Below are 13,760 nucleotides of genomic sequence, written 5' to 3' on the forward strand. Positions count from 1 at the left end.
GTGCAGGCATCTACTTCAGCACCTTTTATTTTGCTACTTATGCGCTCGTTACTGTAAAATTTGGCCATAATGGTGAGATGGAAGCAATGCAGCAAATAATTTGAACACAAATAGTAGTTTTTGCAAATGGCTTTCCAAATTGAGGCTTGGTTTTAAATTGACGCTCCTGTGCTTGATTGATAGAATGATTTTACTTGTCTTCTAAATCCTTCTTAGAAATGAGTTGGTGAATTTGTATAAACCAGAAAGATGAACCTGTTGCTCTTACTTCATTGACAATTTAACCAGTTTCAAGTTGGCTTTGTGTCCTTTAAAGGTTGGGTACTTAAGAAAGTTACTTAATATTCTTATTAATAAAAATGAAACATTTCCTGGTTTGTATGCTAAAGTGTTATCAACTACATTTTCAATTTTTCTGTGCTCGTATTTTCAGATTACAACTGATGGGAAACCCAAGATAATTGATATAATTGATACAACAGGCAGTGGTGATGTAACTACATGTACCATTGTAGAACCTAAAGATGGGGAAATTGCTGGTCTTTCTGGAAGAACTTTAAAGGTGAGTAGGGACACCATCGGGCATCTTTTTCTTTCTTGTTTAACAACAAATTCAGCACCTGTTTTGGTTTGGTCTGCAGAAACTTCCTTTTAACTGGATCTTATCCCAAACTAACGCTGCATTTGCCCATCTTTATATGGATTGCTTGTCTATATGACACTTCTTTTACTGTTGATGTGTCTTTATATTGAACCTTCTCTGTAGCTGAATGGGGCTGTGTACTGAGTTTTGTTGGGGGCTTGATAATCATTTAATCATTACTCTTTGTTCTAATCCGTATCTGATACAGTTTTGGAAGCTGGCTGAAGGAAGCATGCTAACGTGCTTTAAAAATACCAGATACAGTTCTGTCTTAAGAGCTAGTATTTTCCACATTTCTGTAAACTAGAGGAATTGTGTTAAGAGCATGGTAAATGGTTGTAGAGGCTGAAAAATCTGTGACGACTTAGTTGTAGGGTCACTGCATTCTCACTGTGCATGGAACAGAAGTGGTGTAAGGCTTTCAGAAAGGATACGATGAGATATTTAGAGCTCTCGGCTACATGGGACTGCTGATGTTACTGATGTTCTTGATTGGCTGGTTGGATTGATGGGGTGATATGTGGACATCATGTCTTTCGATCTTTCCATGCTATCAACTTTTTCCTGAATTTTGCACAGAATAAGATTTTAAGGGTGAATCTGTTGCTGTCTTTTGCTGTTGTTACTAGGATTAGTGACTCTGATATACTGAAAGTCTAAATTACAGCAAGATATGTAATTAGACATTTAGATGTTTGTCATGACCTCTAACCATCATACCCCATCATGGTAGTGTGTTTCTTTTCATTTATAATGCTATTATTTCCCCAGACCTCTACCCAAAAACGTCACTGCTGGGGCTTTATGTTTTAAAAGTAGAGGATGAGGGCAACCAATACTTAAAGATGTTCAATGGCAGTTGGAAGTGAATTCATACTGATTATTTTTTTAAGAACTGGATTGAAATTGCTACATCGTGTTGTTGAATCTTGGTGTAGTAGTTATTGTCACAGGGACAGGGAATTGAAGTGGTGATATTTGCAAGTCTGTTCTGCTAAGCTCTCTTACACAGTGTTGATTTTGCTTTTTGATGCCATTAGTTAACCTATCTTTTGAATATACTTTTCTGTAGATTCCAGCAAACTGGGTAAATCCTTCAGGCAAATACCACATTGGCATAAAAAATGGCTATGATATCTATCCTAAAGCTCTCAAGGAGAGGATTCAGGTAAGGAATTACATTTTGCTTCTGGCATATAGTGATATTTCACTATTCTGATTCCTAAACTTTTTAGGAAACTATGGTATGTGATCTGCTAACACACGTAGGCTGCTAGCCAGAGCTTGAGAACTATTCTGTCACTGAATTTTGTTTAGTTCTGACATGATCCATTTCTACCTGTGGTTTGTCAAAACAGGAGGTGGCCTGGTGGTTCTCCCTACAGTGGTCCATTGAAACAATGTCTAGAAATTACTGATAACCCTTTTTTGTTTTTCTGAGTAGCAGCTGACATTTGTTTATACTGTCGTGTTGAACTCTTAGCTGTTGTGTCTCGAACTGGTATTTTCAAAGTATTTTTGTAGTCTTCATACTTTGACAATGTATTTGTCAATGTATTGAGGAATCTGGTTATATTTTGCAGAAAGAACGCAAGGAAAAGCTTTGGGATCCTGTTCACAGACTGGCTCTAGCAGAGGCCTGTAGAAAACAAGAAGAATTTAATGCTGCTCATAGCTCTCCCTCCCAGGTCTGTATAAGTCGCTGTGATTCTTGCTCTGTTTAAACTTGAACTCTTCTAAACATATCCTTTCTTTTCTAAACTAGGTAATATTTCAGTGAAGTACCAGAAGTGCCTCAGGTTCCTTCTGTGTCATCTAACACTCTATTTTAAAAAAAGGGCTTTAAATGTTACAGTTGCAGAAATTGGAAATAGTTGTATGTAATAGGCCAAAAGTAAATAGTGCACTGTTGAACTGCTAGATGGTTGTGACTCCTAGGATACTCTTACATTCTTGATGATGTAATGGAACAAATGCACAGCGTCAGAAAGGACTATAGGAATACATACTTTGTAATAATTTTAGAAATACTCTAACTGTATTTTTGTTGCCTTATCAGGTAAATAAGCTAATAAAGGAAGAACTTCAAAATCAAGTGGAACTGTTGAATTCTTTTGAGAAAAAATACAGTGATCCTGGCCCAGTATATGATTGTCTAGTATGGAATGATGGTGAAACCTGGAGGTAAATGCCTAAACTTATTTAAATGTCTTGTTCTACCAACAAAACAACAGCTTGCATTGAAGAATACGTTAACTTTACCCTCTGTATAGTGGTCTTGTACAGAATCATAGAATGGTTAGGGTTGGAAGGGACCTTAAAGACCATCTAGTTCCAACCCCCCTGCCATGGGCAGGGACACCTTCCACTAGACCAGGTTGCTCAAAGTCTCATCCAGCCTGGCCTTGAGGAAAGCCAGTCTTTGCTTTAAAATAATCCTGCTGTATCGCTTGGGTTTCATGACAGAGTTGTGATCTCAAATGAAGATGGGATGGAATGAAGTATTATTAAAGACAGCTTAATGTAAAGTGTAAGCTTGTGACATTTTCCTGAAGCAGAGTAAAATTGTTTTGAGTATCCATTGGTGATAGGAGAAATAAAAAAAAACACCAACCAAATAAAACCGCACTAAACTAGAAGTCTTTGTGCAAACTTCAGGTTGTAATATGTCATCTGACTGATAATGTGCGTCATGCAAAACAGTGGGTAAGACTTCAGATGTTTGTGTACAGGCACTGAATAGCTAGCTTTAAGATTTCTTCCTTGAAGGAATTGCCTGAATTTCCATATGCTTGCTTTTCAAAGACATATTTATTCAAATTTAGTAGCATTTGAAAATAATTTTTAGAGATCTTTGTGGTTTCTGAATCTTTGTGTAAACAGCCAGATTTAAAATATTGACTTAAAGTCAGATACCGTGAACACAGAACCAGGCTTCTTGAAGTCTTTGTGATATTCTGCTGGGAGGCAGGAGGGTGGAGGTTAGATAACCAAAAGTTTACAGCAGCTGGAAAGTGGCCTTTTTATTTTTTTTGTCAACAGAGCCTGCATAGATACAAGTGAGATTGGTGACTTAACCAGCTGTACAGTGCTGAGAACCTACAAAGAGGCTCAGGAATATGGAACTTTTGGAACATCAGAGATGTTGAATTATTCCGTTAATATATATGATGATGGAAATCTTCTTTCCATTGTGACAAGTGGAGGTAAATGAAAGTGATCTTAAATCTTAAGAAAGTTTTGCTGCTGAGTAGGTATCGTGAGAAGCAGCAGCTTGAATTGGGTTGTGATGCTGGTACTTGGGATGGCTGAAGGCAGCTGTCTTGATACAGCATTCTTTACTATGTCAGTCAAGATCAGTATTCACATCTCCTGAACTAAACCTATAATGGCAACTAATTACCAAACTTGCTTGCATTTTTATCTGAAATGATGTTAGCTTTGTGTTCATGTGCATGTATACATAGAATGCATATACTTAGGTACTCTTGAAGATGTTCACGCATCTTAAAGCCTAGAATGTAGAGAACATTCTTTCAAAGTGTATTTTTTGGGTTTTAAATGTAGGGTGATTTGTTGGTGGTTTTTTTTTTTTAGTTGCTCTTCTTTATGCTTGTATAATTTAAGAGTCTTCAATAAGATTTTTTTGTGATGGCAGGTGTCACCTATAGCTGTAGCTCCAACTGCTTTGAACCGATATGTGTGTATTCTTCGTATGATTGTGTTTTTGGTTTGGAAGCATGCTGAGTGGTTAAGGTGTCATGGATTCATTTGATTTGAAAAGTGTTCTTAATTTCTTATTAAACTATCCTATCTGAGCAGAACTACAGAAGCAGTTCTGGTTTCTACATCAATGGTAACTTTTTTGTGAGATTCCTTTTTATACCTTTGTGCAGTTTTATTTATAACTTTTGTGTTAATCTGCACTATCGGAGTTATCTCAGGTATCATTTTCATAATTGAGTTAATTCCACTAACAAAAGTTACTTAAATTAAGTAAATATGTTATTTTTTTCCACCTACTGCATCCTTCCTCCCCTCAAAAAGCTGTTTTATTTTGTAGCTTGCTGCTGTTTACTGGATTTTTTTCTTAATATTATATGACATTTATTTGATAAAGTGATTTGAACACTAGTCTTATTTTATAGAATCACAGAATCATTTAGGTTGGAAAAGGCATTTAAGATCAAGTCTAACCGTTAACCTAACACTGCTGATACCAACACTAGACCAGGTCCCTAAGCACAACATCTACATGCCTTTTAAATACCTCCAGGGATGGTGACTCAATCATGTCCCTGGGCAGCCCGTTCCAGTGCCTGACAAACCTTGTGGTGACAAAATCTTTTCCTAATATCCAATCTAAACCTCCCTTGGTACAACTTGAGGCTGTTTCCTCTTGTTCTGTCACTTGAGAGAAGGGGCCAACCCCCACGTCCTTGCAACCTCCTTTCAGGTAGTTGGTCAGAGCGATAAGGTCTCCCTTCAGCTTCCTCTTCTCCAAGCTAAACACCGCCAGTTCCCTCCTCCGCTTCTCACAGGACTTGTGCTCCAGGCTCTTCCCAGCTCTTTTGCCCTTCTCTGGACACGCTCCAGCACCTCAATGTCCTTCTTGTAGTGAGGGGCCCAAAACCCAACACAAGATTCAAGGTGTGGCCTCACACCCTGTGACCAGTACGGGGGGACAATCACTTCCCTGCTCCTGCTGGCCACACTGTTCCTGATACGGGCCAGGATGCCATTGGCTGCCTTTGGCACCCCGGGCCCCCCCCTCATCCAGTTTTTGACCAACACCCCCAGGTCCTTTTCTGCCAGGCAGCTTTCCAGCCACTTGTCCCCAAGCCTGCAGTGTTGCAGGGGGTTGTTGTGACCCAGTACTGGACCTTGTTGAATCTTACACAATTGGCCTCAGCCCACTGATCCAGCCTGTCCAGATCCCTCCACAGAGCCTTCCTACCCTCAGGCATATCAACACTCCCACCCAACTTGGTGTCATCTGCAAACTTCACAAGGATGAACTTCATAAACTTGTCCAGGTCATTGGTAAAGACATTAAACAGAACTGGCCCCATTACTGAGCTGTGGGGGAATACCACTTGTGACCAGCCACCAACTAGATTTATATTCTTATCACTGAATAAGTGAAAATTGAACTGTGGTACATTAAATTGGTGTAAGTGAAGTTCACTAAACATGCAGTGATGTAACTTCTCATTTGTTCAGGTGCACATGGAACACACGTGGCTAGTATTGCAGCTGGATACTTTCCAGAAGAACCAGAACGAAATGGCGTGGCCCCTGGAGCTCAGATTCTTGCAATCAAGATTGGTGATACAAGATTAAGTACAATGGAAACTGGCACTGGTCTGATAAGAGCTGTGGGTATTTCACCAAATAAACATTTGATCTCAGCAGTGTGATTTAACTGTAGGGTACTGTGTAACACTTTGTGTTCTTCTTGCTCATAGGCTGTGTTTTTGTGGTTCTAGGATATTTCCACCAAAAAAACCCCCAAAACAACAAGACACTCCTCCTCTCAAAAAAAAAAAAAAAATCCTAAACAAAAAACGCCCCACAATATCAACCAAAATGTATTTCAAAACATAACCTAAGATGAACGTTTTAATGTAAAACCGGACTTCTGTTTCATAGAGCACTCACAGGGTTTTTCAGACTGACAGAGTTGCAGTGTGTCTGGTTAGCTAGACACATGAGCTAAGTTACTTGTATGTTTAAGTTCATTTATCTGTGTTGTGAGTGCACTTTTTTAATAGTTACTTGGATAACTCAATAAATCTAGAATAGACACTAGTATCTATCCATGTGGTTGAATTTGTTTTAACCACTTTTTAAGAGTGAGGAAAAATATTCCTTTTTAATGATTAAAAGCCCAAGGCCTTTTCATACAGTCAGTTGATTGGGGGGAGAAAAATTTATAGAAGAAAATTATCTGAAAGCAAAATTATATTTGCATATGTATTTGTAGCCCATAGAATATCTTGCTGTAGCAACAAGAAGGTGTACAATAATGGTTTTTGTGACTTTCTGGAGTGGAACCAAACTGCACAGGAAAGGAGAATTTTACGTTATTGAGGACAGACACTTGAGACAACACTCATGAAGTTAGTTTCTTCTTACATTAATGTCTTAATTAGCTTGGAACATGGCAAGAATAAGACTGTTCAGGGAGTGATGTGTTTTTTTTATTCTGTTTGTTCACTGGGAAAATACCACTTAAATAACTGAAGTAAATTAAATTATTTTCTTTTGTAGCGTCAAAAGAAATTTATCCCTTTTTCTTAGATCTGTAGCAGATCAGTTTAAGCAGATTTTTTTGCCAGTCCTTAAGTGACTTATTCTATGACTAGTATGTATTTTGGCTTTTATTTCTACTTTATCAGATGATAGAAGCAATAAAATACAAATGTGATCTTGTCAACTATAGCTATGGAGAGGCAACACATTGGCCCAATTCTGGGTGAGTACTACTGTGGTTAATATAAAATATTTTAATATTACAGAAGTGAAATTACATTTGTTGAACTTTGTGTATATGAACAGTCAGTAAGAATGAATTGTCCAGGACCAAATGACTTAGGTACATTAAACTGTTGCAGTTTACATTTTTCACTATCTTTGAAAGTTAAATAAACCTATAAAAAGTGCTATTGATTTATAATACAAAGAATATTTTAGAATAGTAAGGAATTTTTGTAGTTGGAACACCACATAATGTGTGGGGGTTTTTTTGAAGACCTAGTATTGCTACATAAACCAGAAGATATTTTTCTGTGGTTAGATTCTGTACTGGAACCATCTCTGCTAGGTGTGGGAAGCAGGATGCATAACGTTCCTTGTTCTGTGGCTGGTCATTTATATATTTCTGCTAGAAATGGGAGTTTTGATCTGTGGGGAGAAAGCAATATTGTTGACTAAATTACCTTTTTTTTTTTTTCTCTTACATCAGGAGAATTTGTGAAGTAATTAATGAAGCAGTGTGGAAACACAATGTAATCTATGTTTCAAGTGCAGGAAATAATGGTCCTTGCCTTTCTACAGTAGGATGTCCTGGTGGAACTACATCTAGTGTAATAGGTAACTAACTTGTTTTGAAAAAAAATTTGATTGTATTCAACTTCTGCCTTTTCAAGCTTTGTACTTGTGTTACATGTTTGAGATCACTTGTTCGTTCCTGAACTAAATCTACAAAAGATTGAAGACTGGGTTATGTGATTAATTGAGGGAGGCAACTGCTGTATGCTTAGGTATAAAAATTTAGATTATCTTAAAGTTCACAAACTTTACTTGTGAAAGAGAAAGATGGTCTTGATTTGATGTGTCTTTGTGTAAAATTTGTGGAAGAAATCTTTGTGGTCTGACATATTTGAAGATTCCAAGATTATTTTTTTAACTGTAACTGTCTAAGCACACCGCTTCACTCAGACCACTAGCTGCTGGTAAATACATTTTGTAAAAAATACAAACAGTTGAGATTCTAACTTGTAGAATCCACAGCTAGGACAAGCTCTGATTTACCCAAAAGAAAAAAAATGCAGAAAGCAATATTATCAAGTGGCAAGGGTCGATGGTTCGAGAGCAAAATAGGTATCAAACGTGAGGTATAGGACATAGCAAAATGTCTAGTGTTCAGGGGTAACTTCTCTAGTCAATTTTTATATAAATCCTCCAGTGCCGTATTACTGAATTACACAAGATACTTTTTAAATCTCAGAATTCTCATGCAAGAAGGAGACTAGCAGGTGTGCTCGAAAGCTGGAGAGACACTATTTCAGGACAGCTAATAGAATTAAATTCATTGTACATCTAAAATGCTGGAATGTTTTCTACAGGTGTTGGTGCCTATGTGTCACCCGACATGATGGTTGCTGAATACTCTTTGAGAGAAAAACTGCCAGCAAATCAATATACATGGTCATCCAGAGGGCCTAGGTAGGTTATATCTTAAAAAAACAAGTTCATTACTTTAGGGTTCAGATTATGTAATTCAGAATCTAAAAATTGGTCATTAATACCAGAATAGAAGTACTTCTTTCCCATGGGAAGAGCATAGGTGGCCTGCTGTTCTCAGAAGGCCGTTGTATGTTGGGCTGTAGAAGGTCCTGGGGAGGAGGAAGCCCACTGAACTGCCTTGGGACAACCTGTAAGTTTCAGGAAAGTGTATTTGATGAGCACAAACCTATTCAGAGGTGATAAAAGTTGTTGAAAAATTGTTTCGAAATTTGTTCTTTTTCTGAAATTTATTTTTTCAGAGGATTTTTTTTCTATAGCTTTTATTTCATCGTTAGTGTGGTGAAGTTGACTGCTCCGTTAGAGCTGAGAATTAAGAGAAATACTACTACCGCAGTGGTGTTACTTGTGGCTTCAGCGAGGTTGCTGTGATGGCACAACTTACAGAGGGGTTTTGCTTGAGTCCAGTAGAGGTGTGAGTAGGCAGAAGAATGCTTTTCTACCTCACGTTTTGGAAAACTATCTCTAATATCCATAAAATTTAGGGGTGATGAAAACAGTTCTGATTTCATGCCTCAGAAGCGTGAGTTCTTGCCTGTGTTTAGTCTAAAGAATTGTTCTTGCGAGTCGTTGAGTTACTATACGCTGTCTTTTATTTTTCCCTTCACCCAACAATACTGTAGGCTAAACTATAAAAGACAGAGATTCAGGTTGGTCCTTGGTTTATTTGCTGGTTACAGAGCAAATGCTTCCCTTGACAGCTAACTTCACAGACCTATTATGGTGTTTGTATTTTTACAGGGAAGTACATTGTTCCAAGAACCTTATTGTGTAGAATTGTCATGTTTCATGTAGGGAAAAGTCTCTGCCTTCAGCTGAGAAAAGGAGAAAGATTTGTAATTAATATTGATATACATACATACACACATATCTAAAAACTACATTTTGTGTGCTTTGTCACCTTGCACTGTAAAATAGTCAGAATGAGCATATGTCAGCTGAAAGGCTTGAGTCTGGCAAAAGAAGGATTCCCCTTCTGCAACACGTGGATGACTGGAGGGCTCCTAAAGCTTTGCCTGAGCAGATTTTGGGGCAGGCGATCAGTCTGTCTGATGAAGGCTCTCGGGCAGATATGCTGTGCACTGCTTGGCCAGAAGTGCCATGATGTGGAAACTTGTTGTTTGTATAGGGTTGTCATGAAATCTGTCCGAATGTTATGTTATAGTATCCGGTATCATGCTGAGAGTACTCTGATTTAAGGCAGATCTTAGACGTATGAAGCTGTTAGCATGGGATATAAATACCCTAAAATACCCTGCCTCTACACAGAACTTACTAGCTCAGGTACAGTGCTGAGCTTATTCAAGTGGTGCAGTATTTGTCTATCCAGAGCAAGGAAGAGGGAGTATATCTGGCTCATACAGTTGAAAACTAGATGCTGCTTTAACTGTGCCGTAGGTGCACACTCTGTTCTTAAATGTGCTGGGGCAAGAAAGAAAGGTGACTTAGGACCTGCTGATCCTGATCCATCTCTTAACGTTCTCTTTTGTGTCGTCTTCTCCTGCTGTCCTTGTCTCAGGTTCTGTATTGTTACTAAAAATTTGATCTGGTAGTGAAGTGGCAACATGCAGAATTAGAGATCTGGATTTGGGATCTTTTTCTAGTCTTGCTCTATTACTATTTTTATTTTTAAAATATTAACTGTTAAATAGGCTATGGAGAATACTAATTTGTGTATTCAAGTGTCTAATAGGTTTGTTCTTATGCATTTTCTAATACAAATTCCAGAAGATATTTTGCTGATTAAACTGAAGCCTGGTGTAAAGTATGGAAGGAGTAAAAGTTTAGAACATTTAGCTGATGATTAATGTGATGTATTAAATTACTACTTGGGTTTAATGGGTTAATGGATTTAGTGAAGTAATATACTTGAGAACGTTCCCTACAGCTAAAATTATCTTTCTAATGTGCATGGATAACTTCAGTGTGCAGAAAAAGTTTGTTTAAAACCATTCTGTTTTAACACTAGCACTGATGGAGCCCTTGGAGTAAGTATCAGTGCCCCAGGAGGTGCTATTGCTTCTGTTCCAAACTGGACTCTGCGAGGAACACAACTCATGAATGGCACATCCATGTCTTCTCCCAATGCATGTGGAGGCATTGCATTAGTATTATCAGGTAATGTGCTACAATATTAAATATAGGTACGTAGTCTAAAAATGTTTAGATAATTTTTCTCTTTAAAAAAAAATCATAAATGCTGTAACTTTAACATTTTTTTGTTGTGTCCAATAATACTCTTATTTTTAATTTCAGGACTCAAAGCTAATGATATTCATTACACTGTTCATTCTGTCAGAAGAGCTTTAGAAAACACTGCAGTGAAAGCTGAAAACATAGAAGTATTTGCACAAGGACATGGTATTATTCAGGTACTTGCTAGAAAAAAACCCTAGTATAATATAAATAACTGCCAGTGGAAAACTAATGCACAGAAAAGCAGCTTTCTAGATGAGCTCACTCAGTTTGCTTCCATACTAAATTGTCTGATCTGATTGAGGGCGAAGACGGGAATCTAGTGGGAGGGGAGGAGGAATAAGGTGGTTCTTTCAGTTTCAGCATGCAGTTATTTAGAATAAATGTGTTAACTAGACACATTCTTAGACTGATCAAAAAGGTGTGTGGACGTAGAAGTGGGATGTGGATTCTTATCACCCACATATGGAGTTGGATGCCTAAATTCTGTCCTAATGTCCAAAAATTTTCTTACACTATTGTTAGAGAGCTGAACTTGTTCTGTGCAGACAAAAGCTGGAACTGTAAGTTCTGTGCTGTGAAAATACAGATAACCATGCTGGTCTACAAGGCAGTGTACAGCTGCAGGTGTGCGATGACTTTGCTCTGGGCCTACACTGAAAAATCAAAGCATTTGTTCGATCCTGTGATTTCTGAGTAGCTTGGAGTTCTGTGATATGATCCTTTGTGTGGTGAAGACAGCGAATGCCAGTCTTCCTGTGTGTAAGCTTAGGTTCTTAAAGAGCTGCTGCTTTTTTTGCCTGCAGTCACTCCCATCCTAGCCAAATAAAGGTACTGAGATTTTTGCTCTCGTGCTTGAAGATACTGGATAGTAAATGCTTAGCCCTAAACTCACATTCTGGAGATGCTAGAAACTATTAGGTAACATCCACTAAGCACATCTGTAGCGCTGAGTTTGATGCAGAAGGCAGCAATGGCAGTAGCTATATAAAAATAAAAACATTGCCACAAAAAAATGAAATGAACCAATTGTATGATTGCATGATTTAGTAGTCTGTGATTAAAGCCAGTATTAAAATGTGGTTAAAACTCTGATCTACAAGACTGAGGCTGTTGTGTGTCCACTTGTCTCAAAGGAGAGTGCCCTAGTAGCTCACTGTGAAATAGAAGAGAATGTGAGATTTTTGGAGTCAGTAGAATAGGAAGTGAGATAGAAGGGCTTTTTTAACAAAAAGGTGAACTTGTCATCTGAGTTTACTGTGACAGCTCATTTACTTAAATCTAGGGCTGTATTTCATGACCTGACTCTCTCTTATTTCATACCAATATACAAAAATTATATGGGCATCCCATATTGCTTGTCTCTTTGGAACTGCTCAGTGTCTTGCATTGTATAAAGGGTGTTAATACTCAACTGGTGTTGTTCCACATATGAGAGAGGCACGTAAATTATAGTAGATCTGGGCTATTGAAGTCATCTCTGAAAACTTTTGTTATGCATCCTTTGATAGATTTATAGCAAAGGAGATTTGTGGGTTTTTTCTTTTTTATATTCTTGACTTGTGCTCTGTGTGGCTGTTGCAGACTGAAAATGTTGCCTTGTTTTCTATACTGAGTGCCGTGTAAGGCGCGATCAGCATGGCTCAGGCAGCACGTGAGATACTGTTTGCTGTGCTTGCTGAACACTTCATATTGAAGATAATATGGATAAATTACTATTTAAGTTGAAATTTGCTAATTTAGAACATGTTGTTTCTAACAGGTCGATAAAGCCTATGACTACCTCATTCAGAATTCATCATTCACAAGTAACATAGGCTTTACGGTTACTGTCGGCAGCAACCGTGGAATCTACCTCAGAGACCCTGCCCAGGTAGCTGCACCTTCTGATCATGGGGTTGGAATAGAACCTGTCTTTCCCGAGAATACAGGTAGGAAACAGCTTCTCTGTGTGGGGCTGGGGAGAGGGGGGATGACACATGAAGGGTAATCTGTAAGCAAAAAAGCGGTGATAATGAGGAGTGATAGGAACCTGTCCTGTAAAAGGAGTAGGTGCAACTCTAAATTTCATGGTAAGTGAAAGCATGCACCTAAACAACTTTTCCATTCTGACCTCAGGCTTATAATGTGGCATTTCCATGTTTTGGGAGAGTCTGTTGCTTCATGCTTACTCTCACGGAAAAAAGGGATGTCTTTGTTCTGAAGAAATTTAAAGCGAAGTTGTGGGGCCAGGGAGAAGAATCAAATACCCCTAATGTGTCATGAAATCATAGAACTCTAGGGGTTTTGTTGTAGATAACTCTTAACAAAGTATGATTTCTGTTCTAAATATAACTTACTCAGAAATTAGTTTCTTAGTTATTAAAAGACTATAAATTCTAGATTTGGACTTTTTCTCAGGTTGTGGAAACTTAGATAAAAAATCTTAGTTTAACAAACTAGGCTTAGATTCAGTAGCTAATAATGAATAAACATAAATATATCTAAAGGCAATACAGGAATTGATACAGGTTTTAGTTACTTTCTAACAGGGTAAAAGTAACTAACTTGCAGAAATCAAAATAAGGTTTGACATCTTTTTTCCATAATCAATTTTGCTCTGCTTTACTTTATTAAAACCAAGTTGGACTTCACTGAATTGCATTTATTAAAAAAAAAAAAATCCATGCAAGAGCTTGTTACTGAGATTAATTAAAATCAGTGATCCCCAAGAAGGTTTGCATGTGATGAAGGGGTGAGTTTATTTAGGAGAAGAAAGTGTATGAATCAGGACAGGTTACTGACTTAGAGTAATTTAGTTGTTTGCCAGCTAACATTGCAATTTTCACCGTATGTCACAGAGAAATAAAAAATTGTTCAATAGTCTTCTGCAGGAAACAAACAATATGAAAAC

The 13,760-nt window shown here is 37.8% G+C and overlaps 1 protein-coding gene across 1 annotated transcript in view; it reads left to right on the forward strand.

Moving 5' to 3' along the window:
* Nucleotides 1-433: 433 nt before the first annotated feature.
* The window catches only part of TPP2 (tripeptidyl peptidase II), a gene marked incomplete at its 5' end in the record, with an annotated part of 44,702 nt that continues 31,375 nt past the window's right edge, over nt 434-13,760 (forward strand). The window contains 12 exons of the mRNA XM_010157825.1: nt 434-562; nt 1,716-1,811; nt 2,227-2,331; nt 2,703-2,827; nt 3,686-3,849; nt 5,867-6,021; nt 7,045-7,121; nt 7,611-7,738; nt 8,494-8,593; nt 10,641-10,789; nt 10,928-11,043; nt 12,630-12,798. Coding sequence (XP_010156127.1) covers nt 434-562; nt 1,716-1,811; nt 2,227-2,331; nt 2,703-2,827; nt 3,686-3,849; nt 5,867-6,021; nt 7,045-7,121; nt 7,611-7,738; nt 8,494-8,593; nt 10,641-10,789; nt 10,928-11,043; nt 12,630-12,798 — 1,513 coding nt within the window. The remainder of the gene's footprint in view (nt 563-1,715; nt 1,812-2,226; nt 2,332-2,702; nt 2,828-3,685; nt 3,850-5,866; nt 6,022-7,044; nt 7,122-7,610; nt 7,739-8,493; nt 8,594-10,640; nt 10,790-10,927; nt 11,044-12,629; nt 12,799-13,760) is intronic.

This window comes from Eurypyga helias, unplaced genomic scaffold (genome assembly GCF_000690775.1).
Source record: "Eurypyga helias isolate BGI_N326 unplaced genomic scaffold, ASM69077v1 scaffold1828, whole genome shotgun sequence".
Lineage (NCBI taxonomy): Eukaryota > Metazoa > Chordata > Aves > Eurypygiformes > Eurypygidae > Eurypyga > Eurypyga helias.